Source organism: Manis pentadactyla, chromosome 3 (genome assembly GCF_030020395.1).
Source record: "Manis pentadactyla isolate mManPen7 chromosome 3, mManPen7.hap1, whole genome shotgun sequence".
NCBI classification, from domain to species: Eukaryota; Metazoa; Chordata; class Mammalia; order Pholidota; family Manidae; genus Manis; species Manis pentadactyla.
Genome location: NC_080021.1, coordinates 128647588 through 128671169, shown reverse-complemented (window position 1 = coordinate 128671169; position 23582 = coordinate 128647588). Strand labels below are relative to the sequence as shown.

The following is a 23582-nucleotide window of genomic DNA, read 5'->3' as shown; positions in this document are numbered from 1 at the left end:
GACCAGCGGCTCCAACGGCTCCCAGGATCCCTTGCGGCGGACCGCTCGCGCTGCGCACGAGCGCGCGGGGCGTGGCCAACGGCCGAGCGGCCGGTCGGGGGTCCGCGGCGGCTAGCCCCGCCCAGCGCGGGAGGGGACGTGGCCGCCGCGTCCTCGCTGCCGGGGGTGGGCGGGGACGCACGGGCGGCTGCCGGCCTCCAGCACCTCGCGGGCTCTCGGCGCCGAGCTGAGGCGGCCCCGGATGATGACTCAGAAATAAAAGGGGTCATAGCAGATAATTATGGACAGCTATGTGCCAACAAATTGGATGACCTGGAAGAAACGGATAAATTCTTAGAAACATAATCCACCAAAACTGAATCAAGCTCAAATAGAAAGTCTGAACACACCAACAACAAATGAGATTGAATCAATTTTTAAAAACCTCCCCAAACAGCAAAGTTCAAGATGGCATGGCTTCACTGGTGAACTCCACCGAACACTTAAAGAGAAATGTAAAAAGTCCTTAAATGGTCCCAAAAAATTGGATAGGAGGGAGCACTTACAAACTCATTTAGATGACCAGCATTACGTGATACTGAAGCTAGACAGGACAATACAATACAATACAGTAAAATTACAGGCCAATATCCCTGATAAGCATAGATGGAAAAATCCTCAACAAAATTGTAGCAAATCAAATTCAACACCACATTAAAAGGATCATACACAATGATCAAGTAAGATTTGTTCCTGGGATATAAGGACAGTTCAACATACCCAAATGAATGTGACACACTGAATTAACAAAAGGAAGGAATAAAATAAGCTATCTCTATCGATGCAGAAATGGGACTTGAGAAAATTCAGCACCCCTTGCACGGTACAAACTCTCAACAAATTGGGTGTAGAAGGAATGTACTTCAACACAATAAAGGCATATATGAAAAACCCACAACAAGCATACTCACTGATGAAAAACTGAAATCTTTTCTTCTAACGTTAGGCAGAAGGCAAAGGTGCCCACCCTCACTGTTTCTATTCAATAGCACCGAAAGGCCCAGTCAGGGGAATTAGGGGAGAAAAAGAAATAAAAGGCATCCAAATCAGAAAAGAAGTAAAACTATCTCTGCTCATGCATGTCACGATCATACATGTAGAAAACCCTGAAGTGTCAACAGCAAAAACTCTTAGAACTCATAAACCAATTTGGCAAACTTGCAGAATACAAAATCAACATATAGAAACCAGTCATGTGTCTAAACAAAAGCACCAAATTACCCTATTCACAGAAGGTCCAGCCCTGGGGGGAGGCGATGGGACAGCAGTGTGGGCATCGTTGAAATGCAAAGGCCCTGAGGCCAGCCTCTCAGGCCACAGCTACATGGGGCCTCCTACCTCAGTGGACGGGACGCTCCTGCACAGAAATCCCCCAGAGAGACGAGGTGCCCCCCCTCGCCCAATCTCCTTTCTGAGTGCCCCGATTCTCCTTCCCAGCCCGATGCCCTCTCTGTGCTGAGGGAAGAGGGACTGTCCACCAGCCCACACATTTCATGCGCCCACCGAGGCCGGAGGATGGGCCTTCCACGTCGGTTGTGGAGCCTGTCCCCTCATGACATGCCTTTCCTCTCTGCTCAGCCCCCCAGGAGACCCTGATGCCTGAGCATCCCCCAGCGCCCCAGCCCGCTTCAGCGAGAAAGGGAGGGCCCCCTCTAGACAACGGCTGTCTGCAGGCTCTGTCCAGAAAGTGGGCTGGTGCTGCAGAGAGCAGAGGGCCAAAGCAGCTGCCATCGTTCGAAGTTTGGGGTCCTGTGATGACGCTGTGTCCTGGGGACTCCCAAAAGCGGCCTCCAGGAGGGCAGAGGTGGGGCGGGGGAGGGCTTATGCGGGCGGTGGGCAATCGGGAGCCATCTGGAGAATGCACATGAATGTGGAGGGGGAACGGGGACATCATCGCCTTGGGTCCCGGAGCCCGGGACCTTCCTGCTTTCGGCGCCCTTTCCCGTGGAGAAGCCCAGATGCCACTAGGGGCAGAGACGCCGAGCCTTTCGTGACAAAACAGGCTTTATTTGCATTTGCATACAAGGCCCAAATGGGCTGAACACCCCCACCGCCCCACACCTTTCCCACCACCCTCTTATCCCACCCCCCAACCAGCCACCCCCAGGGGCCCTGCCCTCCCACCTCTCCCACCCCACCCTCCCTGTCCCACAGCAGCCAGGATCAGGACTGGGATGTGGAGGAGCCCGAAGCTGCCCTGGAGGGCCGACTCCTCCCTACTGGCTGCAGGGCCGCTTCCTACCCTTCCCTGTGCCGAAAGGGTCCCCCCTTCTCTTCCGGGGCTGTGAGGGGCAGCCCAGCCCCAGAGCCAAGGCTGGTCCCCCAGCGCCCCCGAGGCTGGCCCCTGGCAGGGGTGTCTTCCCAGCAGGGGCTGGGCCTGCACACGGGGCCCGACTGCTGGCCTTGCCAGCTGGAGGGCCAGCGGGGCTGAGGCCCGGCTTCTGGGGAGAGCGGGCCTGGGGTACTCCAGGGCGGAGGAGGTCTGAGCCTGGAGTAGGACTCTGGGGCAGTCCCCAGGATGGCAGTGTGTGCTGAGATGCCAGGAGGAAGGCCAGGCTGGGGAGCTCCTCCTCGCCCTCACTGGGCCTGCCCGTGGGCCCCAGGGGCTCCCGAGCAGGACAGGTCTCTCCCGGAGCAGTGGCGAGCCTGGGCCCCAGGCTGGGCGAAGTGCGGCACCGAGCCTGGGGGACATGGAGCCGCCAGCCAGCCTTCAGGGGAGGGGGCTCCTGGCGTCCTGGAGAGGCAGCGAAGGCTTCGGGCCTCCACACGCCAGCGTCTCCTCGGCTGTGCGCCTGGCGCTGCCCGCAACCAGACTCTGGTGGGCAGGCTTGGTCGCTGGCCCCTAGCTGGGGGCCGTGGCCGTGCCTCTGGGGATCCTGGCCGGCCTCAGACCCAGAAGGCCTTGAGTCTAGTCGGGGTGTGCCGTGACTCGCGGGGGCCTGCACACCCTCCTCCTGCTTCAGTTCCAGGAGTCGCTTCTGCTCCAGCTGCGAGGAGGGAGGGCACCGTGAGGCCGCCCGAGAGGCGGAGGCGGTGCCACGCCAACGACAGCCGCTGCGGCTCTCCTGCCAACCTCACCCCCCAGCTTGGTGCCCCGGCCGGCGTCCTCTCTCTCCTCCCCGGCTCCCCCCATCCTCTCCCTGCCGTACTCCTGCCCGGCCCCCACCCTCAGAGAGGCCCTCCCTGCCACTTCTGCCATGCAACGCAGGGGAACGGTCAGGAAGGAATCCTGTCCTGGGGTCCCCTGCCCTGGCACACCCGGGCTGCCCCTCTCCAGGCTCACCTGTTTCCTTCCCTTTCCCAGCTCACCTGTGCCAAAGACAGTCCTTCCTCCTGCTCCAGCTCCTCAGCGAGGGCCAAGAGATCCAGCTGGGCTTCCGGGCAGGGCAACTCCGCCAGGAAGCGTGGGTGCAGAAATGCGTCCGCCTGGCCCAGAAGGAAGAGGCTGTGAGCATCCTTGGAGGGAATCCCCTGGGCACCCAGAGGACCCAGAGGGCGAGGGAAAAGCAGAGACCAGCCCCAGCCTCCACAACAAGGAGGTGTTGGAAAGACGTGGTCACGGTCCCCGACCACAGGCACACATGCACACGCACAGCATATACACACGTACATGTGTGCATGCCACACACCCCACACGAGACGTGCACGCAAACATATGCACAGCCACACAAGTACATATACAGGTACCTATGCACACACACGCACACACAAGCATGCACACCAACACCCCGCACAACCCTGGCTCACCTGGTTTACCCCTGTACAACACGCAGACACACACATACATTTACACAGATACATATGCACATCCACTGTCACACACACGCACCCGCACACGCATGCGCACACACACACACACACACACACACACACACACACACCAGAGCTGAGGAATAAGAACAACTTAATTCCAGCTGCCTGGGCACCACCCCGACATGGGTGGTGGGAGTGCCGCTCCCTGAAATCCTGTAGCACCCTGGCCAGGGCCAGCCTACCTTGTTGAGAAAGTCTCCCTGGGCACAAAGCTCATTGATGTAGGTCAGGAGACCCGGGTCTGGATAGACGCCCTCCTCTCCCTGTGGCGGCTTGGAGCTATCCTCCCCACGTTCTTCACCGGGCAGCCCCTGAGTTGGGCCGCTGGGCCCCAGCAGCCCCTCCATGATCTCCAGGCCCTCTGCCACGGCCTCGAGGGGGATCTCCGTCGGCGCCTCGGTGTGCGGGCTCTGCCGGCATCGCGGTGGCTGGGCGTTGGCGGACTGGGCCCCGGCGCTGGCCTTCTCGCGGATGCGTGCTGAGGAGGGTGCAGGGAAGGAGTGTGGGTAGGCTGGCCGCACCTTCCCAGCACTGAGCGTGCTCAGGGAGGACGGAGCTCGGGGACATTCCCGTGGGGGGTCATGGCCAGCTGGTCCGCAGGCACCAAGGTGTGGAAGGGGACACAGGGCCTCCGAGGGCTTCATGCTGGGGAGGGAGGCCCGCCCTCCTCCCAGCCCCCTGCCCCTTCCAGCACCCCTTGTGGGTCTCTGATCAGGGCAGAGGGGGGTGGCCATGTCCTAAACCTGGCCCATTCCCGTCGGGACCAAGGGAGACCCCATGCTACTGGTGGCATCGAGGTCACTGCCCAATGCGCCCGGGATGAGTAGGACCGTGTTGGGGACCGAAGCCTTCCCAGGCTCCCACTGCCTCTGGCCTTTGGCTCCGGGGGAACACGGTGGCATACCTCGCTTCTGGCCCCGCTCTGGGGCTGAGGGCGCCCGAGGAACAGGCCTGAGGGGTGCTGGATGAGGCACGCCCTGCGCCGCCTTCATCCACTGTGCGTTCTGACATTGCCTCGCCTCCTCGGCCTCGAACTCCATGAACCTGGGGCGAGGGAGGCACGGTCCCTTGAGGAGGAGGCCTCCCGGGCCCAGGCAGAGAAGCAGTCAATGGAGAGGTCAGACGGAGAGGGCATGGGGTGTCATGGCCCCGGCCATGGTGGGGAGGCAGGCTGCCTGGGACACCCGACCCCATGTACAGCCCCAGGGCCAGTGTCTTAACCCCCCCCAATGTCCTGAGACCTTCATGTCTAGACAGAAAAGGTCAGCGTCTGGCCAGGTGGGGCTCTGGGGCAGGGGAAACGAGTAGCCAGCCTCCCAAAGTGGGGGGGGGCATGATCCCAGAGGGGTACAGGTCTTCATCCTGCCCTTGGCCCAGGGCCCTGACTCACCTTCCCGCCATCACATAGTAGATGCTGCGCTCTGACTTGCTTAGACAATGCCACTTCTGCACGCCCCGCTGCAGGACCTCCTCCCGGGTCATGGTGGGGTTCCGGCGGGCCAGGGTCCGAAGCACTGGGCTGTAATTCGCCCACTGGGGTCAGTCACCATCTGCAGCCCGGAACCTGCCCACCCCACCTCACACTGTGGAGCCCGCATCCCCAGCATGGAGGACTAAGCCCAGGAGGAGACCGGCAGGGTCTCGGCAGTAGAGGCCAGCCTTCCGGGCCACTGTGGTGCCGCCTGACTCCACAAGCCTCCGCCACGGACTGCGGCCGCCCGTGCCCTCACACTGCAGCTGCCCACTGTGGCCTGGAGAGCTGGGCTGCTCCTCAAATTGGCATTTTCCGGCTAACAACGACAGGCATCAAATGGGCGAGCACAGGCCACGCCATCAGACACCCTGCCTGGACAGCCCAAGGCGCGGGCTCTGCAGGCCTCGGAATGCAGTGGAGTGGCCAGTCAGGAGGCGCCCGGCCATGGTGGGGCTTCCCCGCCCTGGGCTCCGAGTGTGCCGCCCCACCCGCCCCAGTCCCCCCTGCCTCTCCTGGCCTGGACCCTGCACCCAGGAGGGCAGTTGGGCAGAGAGCTGTCTCCTGGGCCCTGGGGTCCCCCGCCTCCCTGAGGGGATGCCCAGGTATCATCCCCTCAGCCCGGTGTTAAAACGGGCAGAACCCTGAGACCGCAGCCTCCAACCCTGGGCCTGCCGGCCAGGGGCCCCACTGTGAGCCCGCAGCGAACCTGTGGTGAGCATTGCAGCCAGAGGCCGGCTGGCTCACAGGGACCGCCCGCGAGATGCGGCCTAAAGGATGTCACCACCAGAAGTGACCGCCTCCCGACAACCAGCCCGGTCAGAGCGAGGGCGACACCGCCCTTGATCCAGGCTGGACACCGTGGCTTCCCCGTTGGACGACACTCACATGAGGAAGCAGGACAGTGCCTCCGCATCGGGACTCTGGGGCAGGTGCCTGCGGGCCAGGGGCTTGCAGTGCTGCCAGCGCCGGAACTTTTCGTTCACGCTGGTGCGGTGGCAGGCGTTCCCGGGCGAGGCGGTGGGCTGCGAGCAGGCCGGGCCGCTGTTCCTAGCGGCCCCAGGTGGACGAGGACTGGCCAATGCTGGGAGCCCGCCAGAGGCCAGCTGGGCAGCTGGCACTGCAGCTCGAGGTGGACGGTGCAGGGACCAGCCTTCATCGCTAGCCTGGGTGCTCCAGGCAGGAGGGGCGTGCAGGATGGTCTTCACTCCCGAGGCCACCAGGAACTGGGGCAAAGGACACACAGCACCCCCACAGAGGGCCCCAGGAGTGCTCCCATGGAGAGGGGCCTGAGTCACGACAAAGGTCTGAGGCTGGGGAGCCTGCACGGGCCTCTGTTCCGGCCAGACGTGCACAGTGACGTTGCAGGCCCCGGGCCAGCCTGGGCCACAGCTGGCCTGTGCTGCCACCAACGGCGTGCTGGGAAGAGTCGGCAGCACCAGGGTGCTTCCTGGGGGCAACACTGGGCCCAGGACGTTCGGTGGGTGCTGCTGCCAGGGGGCCCAGTGTGGCGGGCCGAGGACGGGAGTGGCTGACGGCAGCACTGTGAAAGATGACACGAAGGTGCCAAGGTTGACGGTCCCCTGCGGGCCCGGCACTGGAAACGCTGTCAAGACAGGAGAGGTGCTGAGAGAATCTGTCCTGGGAAGGGTGCCCGGGACTCAGGGGCCGGTGTGCTGGTGGAACCGGGCAGGGCACAGCTGTCCGCAGGGGACAGTCAGGCCCCGACCAGCTGAGACCGTTCCCCTGGAAATGTCTGCCCCACCCGGGCCCCCGGCCCACTCTGCCAAGAAGAGACCTCCCAGCAGGTGCTGCGTTTGTGCCACCAGGCCCTGGCCTCATGGCTGTCTCCACACAAGACTTGCAGACACCTGCCTGCGGGGACGACCCCGACCACAGCCCGTGAGCCGCAGGGCACTCATCCCCCGGGTATGGTCCGGGACCTGGGGCCTTGAGACCCGGCAGTGTCTAAAACACCGGGGCCCACGCCCCTCTGCTTTGCGGTGCCCGTGCCCACGTAAATCCCTCTCTTTCTTGCCTGACACAGCACACCAACGCACTTGAAATGTCCCTCTGCGCGGGAAAGGCCCCGGGACCCTGACTGACATAACCCATCCAGAACCACCCACAGCACACCCTTAACATGGGCCAGGGTCCCTGCCACCGCTCAGGAGCTCCATTCCCAGGAGAGGGTCAGTGGAGGAGGTCTCGTGTGCCCTGAATTCTGTCACTCGACAACCAGTGTGGCCTGCAGAGCCTGGGAAAGGGCTGGGAATGGAGAGCAGAGGGCAGTCAGGGGAGGATCCCTCCGCTTTGGAAAGGAATCAGCACGTGTAGATGTCCCACGGGACAGGCAACCATACTCCACGTCCACTATCATCCCTGGGTTAGTGCCTCGCACACAAGCAAACGCCTCATCTCAAAGGTGAAACGCAAAGCTCAAGTTTGTGAGACACTGGACAGGAGGAAGTGGCTCTGCAGAACTGAGTCTCCTCACAGGGAGAAGGATTCAGGATGACTCAGGAACCCAAGCCCTATCCTGCTGGCGTCACCCGGCTGCCCTGTCCCCGGTGAGCCCAACAACAGCCCACTGCCCAGAGGAGAAGAGCTCTGGCTGGAGGGAGGGTGGCAGGTCTGGGCTCCGGCAGCCAGGGGACGCTGTGGACTTGCTCGTGGAGAGGACACGTGCTTGCAGACTTGGCCACAGATAACAGCCCTGGACAATTTTCTGGCTCAGGCCAAGTCTGTCTACCTCTCCTAGCGCACTGTGGGGTCTGGTAAAGTGCAGTTCAGATCCCTTGGGATGACATCGTGGGGCCAGCCCTGTGCCCAGGAGGGTGACTCAGGGCCGGGCTTTCCCGGGACCACCCCCCTCCATGCCACACCACAGCCTCCCCAAACGCAGGGTCCACGGCGCGTCTCCTTTCTAGAAAGCAGCAGCGTGTGGGCGGCAGTCCCTTCTCCCTGCTCAGGGCGCTTCCCTTGTGTCACCTGACCCACCTCCAGAAGCCACCTCCCCAGGGCTACCTCAGCTTTCCAGAGGCCTCCCCGCACCTCCCAGGTGAGATACCCTGGGGCCCAGAGCTCTCTCCCCCCTTGACGGTCTAACCACTGTGCCCGGATAACAGTCACATTTGAATCCCAGGGACCGGTGGGCGGTGGCCCCTGAAACACTGCCACCCAGCCTTCAGGCCTTACCTCCTCCTGAAGTCATCCCCACAGGCTGAGATCTGACCGCAGCTGCTTGGCCGTTCCACCTGGGGAACCGAGTCCAGGACCAGAGAGCAGCCTCCTCCACCAACTGCTCAGGATCCCACTCAGGCAGGGCAAGTTTGAATGTAAACAGGCCTAGAATGTAGGGGCCCAAGACACTCTGCAGTGGGGGAGGGGCAGAGGGCAGGCGGGCTGGGGGCACGAGGGAGGGGGAGACATTCCACGGGCACTCTGGCAGGTGGGCAAGAGCACAGGTGCTCTTCCAGCTTACAGCGCCACACCCTCGGTGGGTGCCTCTCTTGGCCGCTTACAAATCGTTTTTCGGGCTCACAGCACCAAGGTCCTAGCTGATGTTCCCGCTACTTTCATTCCGTGACCATCGACCTAGTGTGCGGCCGGGGCCCCACTGCTTCCTACTGCCCGTCACTGACTTCCACAGAGGCTAGGCTTTCTGAACCCATGGGAACAGGTGCTCTGATGAGCACGCAGGTACTCATGGCCACGGGCAGCCCTGCGTTTGAAATGGGGATGTCCGTGCAGCCGCGAGCCTGTTCGGGGCACTGTGCCCGTCGCGCTTCAGGAAGCAGCCCGTGCGTCCCCAGGGCTGTGTGTGGAGGCCCTGCAGACCCCAGCCAGGCCCCCGTTGCTGGAAAGCCCCAGCCCATCAAAGAAAGGCCCTGCAGACTCCACGTCCAAGACCAGAAATTCCTCCTTTGCGTTTCTTGGAACATCACCCTCCTGCTAAATATGTATGTTTACCTTTTTAATGGTTTTAATGTACTATCTCACACAAGTAAGACCTTCGCATGATCCACAGTCCACTGTAAACACGGAAAGTACAGTGGCGAGTCCTCCTCCCGCCTCTTTCCCAGCAGCCCAGATCGCTGTCCACCGGGAACCGGTGTCATCTGATTGTGCAGATCTTCTCAGACATGTGCTATGTGGCCAAAGGCAAATGCATTCTCTTCTTATTTTTTAAATGCTTTCAATTTTCTCTTCTGGTGAAAATTCATTTATGTTCTGATATATTTGCAGATATTTACAGCCTTGCAAGCAAGCCACAGTGAGCTTTACTTAACAGAACTCCTGCTGGGGATTGAGAAAAGAACAACTTGCAGACATCTCCCAGGACTTGGGTTTTTATCATGGGAAACCTTAGATGATTTTCACCAAGGAACTTCATATTCAGAGGGATGATGAAGCACAGCATGGTACTGAGACACTCACGAGAGGCAGGCTTCCCTCTTGCTTCCTCCACCAATTGTGGACAAGATTCTCCCTCACGGCTTTCATGTAGGATTTGCTTGTTCTTCTCAGGACCACCGACTGGAAAACCGCACGGTGGAAAAATTATCTCGTCCCAATTCCACACCTCTTTTTATATGACTCCATCAAAAAACCTAGGCTCCAGAAGCAGATAGAATTGTTAGCCCAAATGTGTTTGAAAACACCAGCCACGCAAGGGGGAGATGACAGTCCTCTGCACTCTGATTTCTGACCATCCCTGCAGGAAGGCCAGGGGCGGGTGTCTTTCGAGAAAACAAAAATCTCCGGACGTGGGTCTCAGGCCTTAGCGGACAGAGGATCTTCCTCCCAGTCAGGGAGGAGCAGCAGAATGGGGAGATCACGTGTGCACACAAGGTTTTAGTGTGGTAGGTGAAGCTGCGGAGTTGACACCCGGTACCCACCTTGCAACAGGCCGGACGGGTGTGTGGAGCTTCTGGGAATGCATTACAAACTCAAGTCCCAAAGTGGCTTCTGCTGCCTGTCTTTTTCATTGCCAGCTCAAGTGCTGCAAAATTCCCTCTGGAAGAGGAGGGGAGTAAAGCTACTCCTACACTGCCTGCTATGCCACTTCAGTTGGCCCCTTGGCCCGTGTGGATCCAGGTCAGAGCGCCATGCTCACGGAGGAGGGTGTGCCCGCCACCCTCCACGCGGAGGCGTGCTCGCCGGGAAACCTGCATGCACTCAGCAGGTGCCGTGAAGGGGACACGTAGTGCAGCAGGCCTGCGGAAGAACCCCGAGTGTTTCCCGGGTGGGTCTAGAGCTCTGAGCCAGGAGTGTTCTCTGAAGAGTTATTTTTACGTTTTAGGCACTAGTCCATTGTGAGACGTATGTTTTGCAAATATTTGCTCCCAGTCTGCAACTCGTCTTTCCATCTTGTTAAGGCGATCACTGGCAGAGCAAATGTTTTCACTATCGTTGAGGTCTGGCGGGAAGCTCTGGAGGGCCGCCCCTGGACTCGGGGGCGGGGCGCGAACCTAGGGAGTCAGCGCGCTGCCCGTGAGGCCTGTGAGACAGGACGGCTGCGAGGCAGCCAGCCCGCGGTGCGTGGGCCCGGCCGCCGAGCGCAGGGCGCGGGCTGGGGGTGCGCAGTCCACAGGCGGCGGAAAGGAGGCCCGGCTCCGACGCCCCGGGACCCTGAAGCCGGGTCCTGCCAGCCGCGGATTCCCGCTTCGCCTCGCGCGTCGCGCGCACGCGCGCCACACGCCCAGGGAGCGGGCGGGCTCCGGGCGCGCGGACCAGCGGCTCCAACGGCTCCCAGGATCCCTTGCGGCGGACCGCTCGCGCTGCGCACGAGCGCGCGGGGCGGGGCCAACGGCCGAGCGGCCGGTCGGGGGTCCGCGGCGGCTAGCCCCGCCCAGCGCGGGAGGGGACGTGGCCGCCGCGTCCTCGCTGCCGGGGGTGGGCGGGGACGCACGGGCGGCTGCCGGCCTCCAGCACCTCGCGGGCTCTCGGCGCCGAGCTGAGGCGGCCCCGGATGATGACTCAGAAATAAAAGGGGTCATAGCAGATAATTATGGACAGCTATGTGCCAACAAATTGGATGACCTGGAAGAAACGGATAAATTCTTAGAAACATAATCCACCAAAACTGAATCAAGCTCAAATAGAAAGTCTGAACACACCAACAACAAATGAGATTGAATCAATTTTTAAAAACCTCCCCAAACAGCAAAGTTCAAGATGGCATGGCTTCACTGGTGAACTCCACCGAACACTTAAAGAGAAATGTAAAAAGTCCTTAAATGGTCCCAAAAAATTGGATAGGAGGGAGCACTTACAAACTCATTTAGATGACCAGCATTACGTGATACTGAAGCTAGACAGGACAATACAATACAATACAGTAAAATTACAGGCCAATATCCCTGATAAGCATAGATGGAAAAATCCTCAACAAAATTGTAGCAAATCAAATTCAACACCACATTAAAAGGATCATACACAATGATCAAGTAAGATTTGTTCCTGGGATATAAGGACAGTTCAACATACCCAAATGAATGTGACACACTGAATTAACAAAAGGAAGGAATAAAATTAGCTATCTCTATCGATGCAGAAATGGGACTTGAGAAAATTCAGCACCCCTTGCACGGTACAAACTCTCAACAAATTGGGTGTAGAAGGAATGTACTTCAACACAATAAAGGCATATATGAAAAACCCACAACAAGCATACTCACTGATGAAAAACTGAAATCTTTTCTTCTAACGTTAGGCAGAAGGCAAAGGTGCCCACCCTCACTGTTTCTATTCAATAGCACCGAAAGGCCCAGTCAGGGGAATTAGGGGAGAAAAAGAAATAAAAGGCATCCAAATCAGAAAAGAAGTAAAACTATCTCTGCTCATGCATGTCACGATCATACATGTAGAAAACCCTGAAGTGTCAACAGCAAAAACTCTTAGAACTCATAAACCAATTTGGCAAACTTGCAGAATACAAAATCAACATATAGAAACCAGTCATGTGTCTAAACAAAAGCACCAAATTACCCTATTCACAGAAGGTCCAGCCCTGGGGGGAGGCGATGGGACAGCAGTGTGGGCATCGTTGAAATGCAAAGGCCCTGAGGCCAGCCTCTCAGGCCACAGCTACATGGGGCCTCCTACCTCAGTGGACGGGACACTCCTGCACAGAAATCCCCCAGAGAGACGAGGTGCCCCCCCCCCGCCCAATCTCCTTTCTGAGTGCCCCGATTCTCCTTCCCAGCCCGATGCCCTCTCTGTGCTGAGGGAAGAGGGACTGTCCACCAGCCCACACATTTCATGCGCCCACCGAGGCCGGAGGATGGGCCTTCCACGTCGGTTGTGGAGCCTGTCCCCTCATGACATGCCTTTCCTCTCTGCTCAGCCCCCCAGGAGACCCTGATGCCTGAGCATCCCCCAGCGCCCCAGCCCGCTTCAGCGAGAAAGGGAGGGCCCCCTCTAGACAACGGCTGTCTGCAGGCTCTGTCCAGAAAGTGGGCTGGTGCTGCAGAGAGCACAGGGCCAAAGCAGCTGCCATCCTTCGAAGTTTGGGGTCCTGTGATGACGCTGTGTCCTGGGGACTCCCAAAAGCGGCCTCCAGGAGGGCAGAGGTGGGGCGGGGGAGGGCTTATGCGGGCGGTGGGCAATCGGGAGCCATCTGGAGAATGCACATGAATGTGGAGGGGGAACGGGGACATCATCGCCTTGGGTCCCGGAGCCCGGGACCTTCCTGCTTTCGGCGCCCCTTCCCGTGGAGAAGCCCAGATGCCACTAGGGGCAGAGACGCCGAGCCTTTCGTGACAAAACAGGCTTTATTTGCATTTGCATACAAGGCCCAAATGGGCTGAACACCCCCACCGCCCCACACCTTTCCCACCACCCTCTTATCCCACCCCCCAACCAGCCACCCCCAGGGGCCCTGCCCTCCCACCTCTCCCACCCCACCCTCCCTGTCCCACAGCAGCCAGGATCAGGACTGGGATGTGGAGGAGCCCGAAGCTGCCCTGGAGGGCCGACTCCTCCCTACTGGCTGCAGGGCCGCTTCCTACCCTTCCCTGTGCCGAAAGGGTCCCCCCTTCTCTTCCGGGGCTGTGAGGGGCAGCCCAGCCCCAGAGCCAAGGCTGGTCCCCCAGCGACCCCGAGGCTGGCCCCTGGCAGGGGTGTCTTCCCAGCAGGGGCTGGGCCTGCACACGGGGCCCGACTGCTGGCCTTGCCAGCTGGAGGGCCAGCGGGGCTGAGGCCCGGCTTCTGGGGAGAGCGGGCCTGGGGTACTCCAGGGCGGAGGAGGTCTGAGCCTGGAGTAGGACTCTGGGGCAGTCCCCAGGATGGCAGTGTGTGCTGAGATGCCAGGAGGAAGGCCAGGCTGGGGAGCTCCTCCTCGCCCTCACTGGGCCTGCCCGTGGGCCCCAGGGGCTCCCGAGCAGGACAGGTCTCTCCCGGAGCAGTGGCGAGCCTGGGCCCCAGGCTGGGCGAAGTGCGGCACCGAGCCTGGGGGGCATGGGGCCGCCAGCCAGCCTTCAGGGGAGGGGGCTCCTGGCGTCCTGGAGAGGCAGCGAAGGCTTCGGGCCTCCACACGCCAGCGTCTCCTCGGCTGTGCGCCTGGCGCTGCCCGCAACCAGACTCTGGTGGGCAGGCTTGGTCGCTGGCCCCTAGCTGGGGGCCGTGGCCGTGCCTCTGGGGATCCTGGCCGGCCTCAGACCCAGAAGGCCTTGAGTCCAGTCGGGGTGTGCCGTGACTCGCGGGGGCCTGCACACCCTCCTCCTGCTTCAGTTCCAGGAGTCGCTTCTGCTCCAGCTGCGAGGAGGGAGGGCACCGTGAGGCCGCCCGAGAGGCGGAGGCGGTGCCACGCCAACGACAGCCGCTGCGGCTCTCCTGCCAACCTCACCCCCCAGCTTGGTGCCCCGGCCGGCGTCCTCTCTCTCCTCCCCGGCTCCCCCCATCCTCTCCCTGCCGTACTCCTGCCCGGCCCCCACCCTCAGAGAGGCCCTCCCTGCCACTTCTGCCATGCAACGCAGTTGAACGGTCAGGAAGGAATCCTGTCCTGGGGTCCCCTGCTCTGGCACACCCGGGCTGCCCCTCTCCAGGCTCACCTGTTTCCTTCCCTTTCACAGCTCACCTGTGCCAAAGACAGTCCTTCCTCCTGCTCCAGCTCCTCAGCGAGGGCCAAGAGATCCAGCTGGGCTTCCGGGCAGGGCAACTCCGCCAGGAAGCGTGGGTGTAGAACTGCGTCCGCCTGGCCCAGAAGGAAGAGGCTGTGAGCATCCTTGGAGGGAATCCCCTGGGCACCCAGAGGACCCAGAGGGCGAGGGAAAAGCAGAGACCAGCCCCAGCCTCCACAACAAGGAGGTGTTGGAAAGACGTGGTCACGGTCCCCGACCACAGGCACACATGCACACGCACAGCATATACACACGTACATGTGTGCATGCCACACACCCCACACGAGACGTGCACGCAAACATATGCACAGCCACACAAGTACATATACAGGTACCTATGCACACACACGCACACACAAGCATGCACACCAACACCCCGCACAACCCTGGCTCACCTGGTTTACCCCTGTACAACACGCAGACACACACATACATTTACACAGATACATATGCACATCCACTGTCACACACACGCACCCGCACACGCATGCGCACACACACACACACACACACACACACACACCAGAGCTGAGGAATAAGAACAACTTAATTCCAGCTGCCTGGGCACCACCCCGACATGGGTGGTGGGAGTGCCGCTCCCTGAAATCCTGTAGCACCCTGGCCAGGGCCAGCCTACCTTGTTGAGAAAGTCTCCCTGGGCACAAAGCTCATTGATGTAGGTCAGGAGACCCGGGTCTGGATAGACGCCCTCCTCTCCCTGTGGCGGCTTGGAGCTATCCTCCCCACGTTCTTCACCGGGCAGCCCCTGAGTTGGGCCGCTGGGCCCCAGCAGCCCCTCCATGATCTCCAGGCCCTCTGCCACGGCCTCGAGGGGGATCTCCGTCGGCGCCTCGGTGTGCGGGCTCTGCCGGCATCGCGGTGGCTGGGCGTTGGCGGACTGGGCCCCGGCGCTGGCCTTCTCGCGGATGCGTGCTGAGGAGGGTGCAGGGAAGGAGTGTGGGTAGGCTGGCCGCACCTTCCCAGCACTGAGCGTGCTCAGGGAGGACGGAGCTCGGGGACATTCCCGTGGGGGGTCATGGCCAGCTGGTCCGCAGGCACCAAGGTGTGGAAGGGGACACAGGGCCTCCGAGGGCTTCATGCTGGGGAGGGAGGCCCGCCCTCCTCCCAGCCCCCTGCCCCTTCCAGCACCCCTTGTGGGTCTCTGATCAGGGCAGAGGGGGGTGGCCATGTCCTAAACCTGGCCCATTCCCGTCGGGACCAAGGGAGACCCCACGCTACTGGTGGCATCGAGGTCACTGCCCAATGCGCCCAGGATGAGTAGGACCGTGTTGGGGACCGAAGCCTTCCCAGGCTCCCACTGCCTCTGGCCTTTGGCTCCGGGGGAACACGGTGGCATACCTCGCTTCTGGCCCCGCTCTGGGGCTGAGGGCGCCCGAGGAACAGGCCTGAGGGGTGCTGGATGAGGCACGCCCTGCGCCGCCTTCATCCACTGTGCGTTCTGACATTGCCTCGCCTCCTCGGCCTCGAACTCCATGAACCTGGGGCGAGGGAGGCACGGTCCCTTGAGGAGGAGGCCTCCCGGGCCCAGGCAGAGAAGCAGTCAATGGAGAGGTCAGACGGAGAGGGCATGGGGTGTCATGGCCCCGGCCATGGTGGGGAGGCAGGCTGCCTGGGACACCCGACCCCATGTACAGCCCCAGGGCCAGTGTCTGCACCCTCCCCCCCAATGCCCTGAGACCTTCATGTCTAGACAGAAAAGGTCAGCGTCTGGACAGGTGGGGCTCTGGGGCAGGGGAAACGAGTAGCCAGCCTCCCAAAGTGGGGGGGGCATGATCCCAGAGGGGTACAGGTCTTCATCCTGCCCTTGGCCCAGGGCCCTGACTCACCTTCCCGCCATCACATAGTAGATGCTGCGCTCTGACTTGCTTAGACAATGCCACTTCTGCACGCCCCGCTGCAGGACCTCCTCCCGGGTCATGGTGGGGTTCCGGCGGGCCAGGGTCCGAAGCACTGGGCTGTAATTCGCCCACTGGGGTCAGTCACCATCTGCAGCCCGGAACCTGCCCACCCCACCTCACACTGTGGAGCCCGCATCCCCAGCACGGAGGACTAAGCCCAGGAGGAGACCGGCAGGGTCTCGGCGGTAGAGGCCAGCCTTCCGGGCCACTGTGGTGCCGCCTGACTCCACAAGCCTCCGCCACGGACTGCGGCCGCCCGTGCCCTCACACCGCAGCTGCCCACTGTGGCCTGGAGAGCTGGGCTGCTCCTCAAATTGGCATTTTCCGGCTAACAACGACAGGCATCAAATGGGCGAGCACAGGCCACGCCATCAGACACCCTGCCTGGACAGCCCAAGGCGCGGGCTCTTCAGGCCTCGGAATGCAGTGGAGTGGCCAGTCAGGAGGCGCCCGGACATGGTGGGGCTTCCCCGCCCTGGGCTCCGAGTGTGCCGCCCCACCCGCCCCAGTCCCCCCTGCCTCTCCTGGCCTGGACCCTGCACCCAGGAGGGCAGTTGGGCAGAGAGCTGTCTCCTGGGCCCTGGGGTCCCCCGCCTCCCTGAGGGGATGCCCAGGTATCATCCCCTCAGCCCGGTGTTAAAACGGGCAGAACCCTGAGACCGCAGCCTCCAACCCTGGGCCTGCCGGCCAGGGGCCCCACTGTGAGCCCGCAGCGAACCTGTGGTGAGCATTGCAGCCAGAGGCCGGCTGGCTCACAGGGACCGCCCGCGAGATGCGGCCTAAAGGATGTCACCACCAGAAGTGACCGCCTCCCGACAACCAGCCCGGTCAGAGCGAGGGCGACACCGCCCTTGATCCAGGCTGGACACCGTGGCTTCCCCGTTGGACGACACTCACATGAGGAAGCAGGACAGTGCCTCCGCATCGGGACTCTGGGGCAGGTGCCTGCGGGCCAGGGGCTTGCAGTGCTGCCAGCGCCGGAACTTTTCGTTCACGCTGGTGCGGTGGCAGGCGTTCCCGGGCGAGGCGGTGGGCTGCGAGCAGGCCGGGCCGCTGTTCCTAGCGGCCCCAGGTGGACGAGGACTGGCCAATGCTGGGAGCCCGCCAGAGGCCAGCTGGGCAGCTGGCACTGCAGCTCGAGGTGGACGGTGCAGGGACCAGCCTTCATCGCTAGCCTGGGTGCTCCAGGCAGGAGGGGCGTGCAGGATGGTCTTCACTCCCGAGGCCGCCAGGAACTGGGGCACAGGACACACAGCACCCCCACAGAGGGCCCCAGGAGTGCTCCCATGGAGAGGGGCCTGAGTCACGACAAAGGTCTGAGGCTGGGGAGCCTGCACGGGCCTCTGTTCCGGCCAGACGTGCACAGTGACGTTGCAGGCCCCGGGCCAGCCTGGGCCACAGCTGGCCTGTGCTGCCACCAACGGCGTGCTGGGAAGAGTCGGCAGCACCAGGGTGCTTCCTGGGGGCAACACTGGGCCCAGGATGTTCGGTGGGTGCTGCTGCCAGGGGGCCCAGTGTGGCGGGCCGAGGACGGGAGGGGCTGACGGCATCACTGTGAAAGATGACACGAAGGTGCCAAGGTTGACGGTCCCCTGCGGGCCCGGCACTGGAAACGCTGTCAAGACAGGAGAGGTGCTGAGAGAATCTGTCCTGGGAAGGGTGCCCGGGACTCAGGGGCCGGTGTGCTGGTGGAACCGGGCAGGGCACAGCTGTCCGCAGGGGACAGTCAGGCCCCGACCAGCTGAGACCGTTCCCCTGGAAATGTCTGCCCCACCCGGGCCCCCGGCCCACTCTGCCAAGAAGAGACCTCCCAGCAGGTGCTGCGTTTGTGCCACCAGGCCCTGGCCTCATGGCTGTCTCCACACAAGACTTGCAGACACCTGCCTGCGGGGACGACCCCGACCACAGCCCGTGAGCCGCAGGGCACTCATCCCCCGGGTATGGTCCGGGACCTGGGGCCTTGAGACCCGGCAGTGTCTAAAACACCGGGGCCCACGCCCCTCTGCTTTGCGGTGCCCGTGCCCACGTAAATCCCTCTCTTTCTTGCCTGACACAGCACACCAACGCACTTGAAATGTCCCTCTGCGCGGGAAAGGCCCCGGGACCCTGACTGACATAACCCATCCAGAACCACCCACAGCACACCCTTAACATGGGCCAGGGTCCCTGCCACCGCTCAGGAGCTCCATTCCCAGGAGAGGGTCAGTGGAGGAGGTCTCGTGTGCCCTGAATTCTGTCACTCGACAACCAGTGTGGCCTGCAGAGCCTGGGAAAGGGCTGGGAATGGAGAGCAGAGGGCAGTCAGGGGAGGATCCCTCCGCTTTGGAAAGGAATCAGCACGTGTAGATGTCCCACGGGACAGGCAACCATACTCCACGTCCACTATCATCCCTGGGTTAGTGCCTCGCACACAAGCAAACGCCTCATCTCAAAGGTGAAACGCAAAGCTCAAGTTTGTGAGACACTGGACAGGAGGAAGTGGCTCTGCAGAACTGAGTCTCCTCACAGGGAGAAGGATTCAGGATGACTCAGGAACCCAAGCCCTATCCTGCTGGCGTCACCCGGCTGCCCTGTCCCCGGTGAGCCCAACAACAGCCCACTGCCCAGAGGAGAAGAGCTCTGGCTGGAGGGAGGGTGGCAGGTCTGGGCTCCGGCAGCCAGGGGACGCTGTGGACTTGCTCGTGGAGAGGACACGTGCCTGCAGACTTGGCCACAGATAACAGCCCTGGACAATTTTCTGGCTCAGGCCAAGTCTGTCTACCTCTCCTAGCGCACTGTGGGGTCTGGTAAAGTGCAGTTCAGATCCCTTGGGATGACATCGTGGGGCCAGCCCTGTGCCCAGGAGGGTGACTCAGGGCCGGGCTTTCCCGGGACCACCCCCCTCCGTGCCACCACCACAGCCTCCCCAAACGCAGGGTCCACGGCGCGTCTCCTTTCTAGAAAGCAGCAGCGTGTGGGCGGCAGTCCCTTCTCCCTGCTCAGGGCGCTTCCCTTGTGTCACCTGACCCACCTCCAGAAGCCACCTCCCCAGGGCTACCTCAGCTTTCCAGAGGCCTCCCCGCACCTCCCAGGTGAGATACCCTGGGGCCCAGAGCTCTCTCCCCCCTTGACGGTCTAACCACTGTGCCCGGATAACAGTCACATTTGAATCCCAGGGACCGGTGGGCGGTGGCCCCTGAAACACTGCCACCCAGCCTTCAGGCCTTACCTCCTCCTGAAGTCATCCCCACAGGCTGAGATCCGACCGCAGCTGCTTGGCCGTTCCACCTGGGGAACCGAGTCCAGGACCAGAGAGCAGCCTCCTCCACCAACTGCTCAGGATCCCACTCAGGCAGGGCAAGTTTGAATGTAAACAGGCCTAGAATGTAGGGGCCCAAGACACTCTGCAGTGGGGGAGGGGCAGAGGGCAGGCGGGCTGGGGGCACGAGGGAGGGGGAGACATTCCACGGGCACTCTGGCAGGTGGGCAAGAGCACAGGTGCTCTTCCAGCTTACAGCGCCACACCCTCGGTGGGTGCCTCTCTTGGCCGCTTACAAATCGTTTTTCGGGCTCACAGCACCAAGGTCCTAGCTGATGTTCCCGCTACTTTCATTCCGTGACCATCGACCTAGTGTGCGGCCGGGGCCCCACTGCTTCCTACTGCCCGTCACTGACTTCCACAGAGGCTAGGCTTTCTGAACCCATGGGAACAGGTGCTCTGATGAGCACGCAGGTACTCATGGCCACGGGCAGCCCTGCGTTTGAAATGGGGATGTCCGTGCAGCCGCGAGCCTGTTCGGGGCACTGTGCCCGTCGCGCTTCAGGAAGCAGCCCGTGCGTCCCCAGGGCTGTGTGTGGAGGCCCTGCAGACCCCAGCCAGGCCCCCGTTGCTGGAAAGCCCCAGCCCATCAAAGAAAGGCCCTGCAGACTCCACGTCCAAGACCAGAAATTCCTCCTTTGCGTTTCTTGGAACATCACCCTCCTGCTAAATATGTATGTTTACCTTTTTAATGGTTTTAATGTACTATCTCACACAAGTAAGACCTTCGCATGATCCACAGTCCACTGTAAACACGGAAAGTACAGTGGCGAGTCCTCCTCCCGCCTCTTTCCCAGCAGCCCAGATCGCTGTCCACCGGGAACCGGTGTCATCTGATTGTGCAGATCTTCTCAGACATGTGCTATGTGGCCAAAGGCAAATGCATTCTCTTCTTATTTTTTAAATGCTTTCAGTTTTCTCTTCTGGTGAAAATTCATTTATGTTCTGATATATTTGCAGATATTTACAGCCTTGCAAGCAAGCCACAGTGAGCTTTACTTAACAGAACTCCTGCTGGGGATTGAGAAAAGAACAACTTGCAGACATCTCCCAGGACTTGGGTTTTTATCATGGGAAACCTTAGATGATTTTCACCAAGGAACTTCATATTCAGAGGGATGATGAAGCACAGCATGGTACTGAGACACTCACGAGAGGCAGGCTTCCCTCTTGCTTCCTCCACCAATTGTGGACAAGATTCTCCCTCACGGCTTTCATGTAGGATTTGCTTGTTCTTCTCAGGACCACCGACTGGAAAACCGCACGGTGGAAAAATTATCTCGTCCCAATTCCACACCTCTTTTTATATGACTCCATCAAAAAGCCTAGGCTCCAGAAGCAGATAGAATTGTTAGCCCAAATGTGTTTGAAAACACCAGCCACGCAAGGGGGAGATGACAGTCCTCTGCACTCTGATTTCTGACCATCCCTGCAGGAAGGCCAGGGGCGGGTGTCTTTCGAGAAAACAAAAATCTCCGGACGTGGGTCTCAGGCCTTAGCGGACAGAGGATCTTCCTCCCAGTCAGGGAGGAGCAGCAGAATGGGGAGATCACGTGTGCACACAAGGTTTTAGTGTGGTAGGTGAAGCTGCGGAGTTGACACCCGGCACCCACCTTGCAACAGGCCGGACGGGTGTGTGGAGCTTCTGGGAATGCATTACAAACTCAAGTCCCAAAGTGGCTTCTGCTGCCTGTCTTTTTCATTGCCAGCTCAAGTGCTGCAAAATTCCCTCTGGAAGAGGAGGGGAGTAAAGCTACTCCTACACTGCCTGCTATGCCACTTCAGTTGGCCCCTTGGCCCGTGTGGATCCAGGTCAGAGCGCCATGCTCACGGAGGAGGGTGTGCCCGCCACCCTCCACGCGGAGGCGTGCTCGCCGGGAAACCTGCATGCACTCAGCAGGTGCCGTGAAGGGGACACGAAGTGCAGCAGGCCTGCAGAAGAACCCCGAGTGTTTAGAGCTCTGAGCCAGGAGTGTTCTCTGAAGAGTTATTTTTACGTTTTAGGCACTAGTCCATTGTGAGACGTATGTTTTGCAAATATTTGCTCCCAGTCTGCAACTCGTCTTTCCATCTTGTTAAGGCGATCACTGGCAGAGCAAATGTTTTCACTATCGTTGAGGTCTGGCGGGAAGCTCTGGAGGGCCGCCCCTGGACTCGGGGGCGGGGCGCGAACCTAGGGAGTCAGCGCGCTGCCCGTGAGGCCTGTGAGACAGGACGGCTGCGAGGCAGCCAGCCCGCGGTGCGTGGGCCCGGCCGCCGAGCGCAGGGTGCGGGCTGGGGGTGCGCAGTCCACAGGCGGCGGAAAGGAGGCCCGGCTCCGACGCCCCGGGACCCTGAAGCCGGGTCCTGCCAGCCGCGGATTCCCGCTTCGCCTCGCGCGTCGCGCGCACGCGCGCCACACGCCCAGGGAGCGGGCGGGCTCCGGGCGCGCGGACCAGCGGCTCCAACGGCTCCCAGGATCCCTTGCGGCGGACCGCTCGCGCTGCGCACGAGCGCGCGGGGCGGGGCCAACTGCCGAGCGGCCGGTCGGGGGGTCCGCGGCGGCTAGCCCCGCCCAGCGCGGGAGGGGACGTGGCCGCCGCGTCCTCGCTGCCGGGGGTGGGCGGGGACGCACGGGCGGCTGCCGGCCTCCAGCACCTCGCGGGCTCTCGGCGCCGAGCTGAGGCGGCCCCGGATGATGACTCAGAAATAAAAGGGGTCATAGCAGATAATTATGGACAGCTATGTGCCAACAAATTGGATGACCTGGAAGAAACGGATAAATTCTTAGAAACATAATCCACCAAAACTGAATCAAGCTCAAATAGAAAGTCTGAACACACCAACAACAAATGAGATTGAATCAATTTTTAAAAACCTCCCCAAACAGCAAAGTTCAAGATGGCATGGCTTCACTGGTGAACTCCACCGAACACTTAAAGAGAAATGTAAAAAGTCCTTAAATGGTCCCAAAAAATTGGATAGGAGGGAGCACTTACAAACTCATTTAGATGACCAGCATTACGTGATACTGAAGCTAGACAGGACAATACAATACAATACAGTAAAATTACAGGCCAATATCCCTGATAAGCATAGATGGAAAAATCCTCAACAAAATTGTAGCAAATCAAATTCAACACCACATTAAAAGGATCATACACAATGATCAAGTAAGATTTGTTCCTGGGATATAAGGACAGTTCAACATACCCAAATGAATGTGACACACTGAATTAACAAAAGGAAGGAATAAAATGAGCTATCTCTATCGATGCAGAAATGAGACTTGAGAAAATTCAGCACCCCTTGCACGGTACAAACTCTCAACAAATTGGGTGTAGAAGGAATGTACTTCAACACAATAAAGGCATATATGAAAAACCCACAACAAGCATACTCACTGATGAAAAACTGAAATCTTTTCTTCTAACGTTAGGCAGAAGGCAAAGGTGCCCACCCTCACTGTTTCTATTCAATAGCACCGAAAGGCCCAGTCAGGGGAATTAGGGGAGAAAAAGAAATAAAAGGCATCCAAATCAGAAAAGAAGTAAAACTATCTCTGCTCATGCATGTCACGATCATACATGTAGAAAACCCTGAAGTGTCAACAGCAAAAACTCTTAGAACTCATAAACCAATTTGGCAAACTTGCAGAATACAAAATCAACATATAGAAACCAGTCATGTGTCTAAACAAAAGCACCAAATTACCCTATTCACAGAAGGTCCAGCCCTGGGGGGAGGCGATGGGACAGCAGTGTGGGCATCGTTGAAATGCAAAGGCCCTGAGGCCAGCCTCTCAGGCCACAGCTACATGGGGCCTCCTACCTCAGTGGACGGGACACTCCTGCACAGAAATCCCCCAGAGAGACGAGGTGCCCCCCCCCCGCCCAATCTCCTTTCTGAGTGCCCCGATTCTCCTTCCCAGCCCGATG

The 23582-nt window shown here is 60.3% G+C and overlaps 2 protein-coding genes across 2 annotated transcripts; both read right to left on the bottom strand.

The window, feature by feature from the left end:
• Positions 1-2255: 2255 nt before the first annotated feature.
• On the bottom strand, positions 2256-7245 carry LOC130683115 (NUT family member 2G-like). Its single transcript, XM_057499388.1, has 7 exons — positions 7218-7245; positions 6212-6929; positions 5243-5371; positions 4757-4896; positions 4035-4441; positions 3349-3465; positions 2256-3026 (listed from the first exon to the last, which is right to left on the bottom strand). The coding sequence occupies exons 1-7, from the start codon at positions 7243-7245 to the stop codon at positions 2256-2258; spliced, it is 2310 nt and encodes a 769-aa protein (XP_057355371.1).
• Positions 7246-13312: 6067 nt separating this feature from the next.
• On the bottom strand, positions 13313-22367 carry LOC130683114 (NUT family member 2G-like). The gene is made up of 9 exons (XM_057499387.1): positions 21839-22367; positions 21497-21597; positions 17726-17959; positions 17265-17602; positions 16296-16424; positions 15808-15947; positions 15086-15492; positions 14406-14522; positions 13313-14083 (listed from the first exon to the last, which is right to left on the bottom strand). Exons 1-9 carry the CDS (start codon positions 22365-22367, stop codon positions 13313-13315), a joined length of 2766 nt encoding a protein of 921 aa, XP_057355370.1.
• Positions 22368-23582: the final 1215 nt, after the last annotated feature.

Excerpts from the sequence above, each read along its gene's own strand:
- LOC130683115 (XM_057499388.1), bottom strand. The coding sequence starts at position 7,245 with ATGAGTGCCCTGCGGCTCACGGGCTGTG. Across the intron at positions 4,897-5,242 it reads TACTATGTGATGGCGGGAAG|GTTCATGGAGTTCGAGGCCG; the intron begins GTGAGTCAGGGC and ends CCCTCGCCCCAG. Across the intron at positions 3,466-4,034 it reads AGGGAGACTTTCTCAACAAG|GCGGACGCATTTCTGCACCC; the intron begins GTAGGCTGGCCC and ends CTTCTGGGCCAG.
- LOC130683114 (XM_057499387.1), bottom strand. The coding sequence starts at position 22,367 with ATGACCCCTTTTATTTCTGAGTCATCATCCGGGGCCGCCTCAGCTCGG. Across the intron at positions 21,598-21,838 it reads GCAGCGCGCTGACTCCCTAG|GCCTGCTGCACTTCGTGTCC; the intron begins GTTCGCGCCCCG and ends GTTCTTCTGCAG. Across the intron at positions 14,523-15,085 it reads AGGGAGACTTTCTCAACAAG|GCGGACGCAGTTCTACACCC; the intron begins GTAGGCTGGCCC and ends CTTCTGGGCCAG.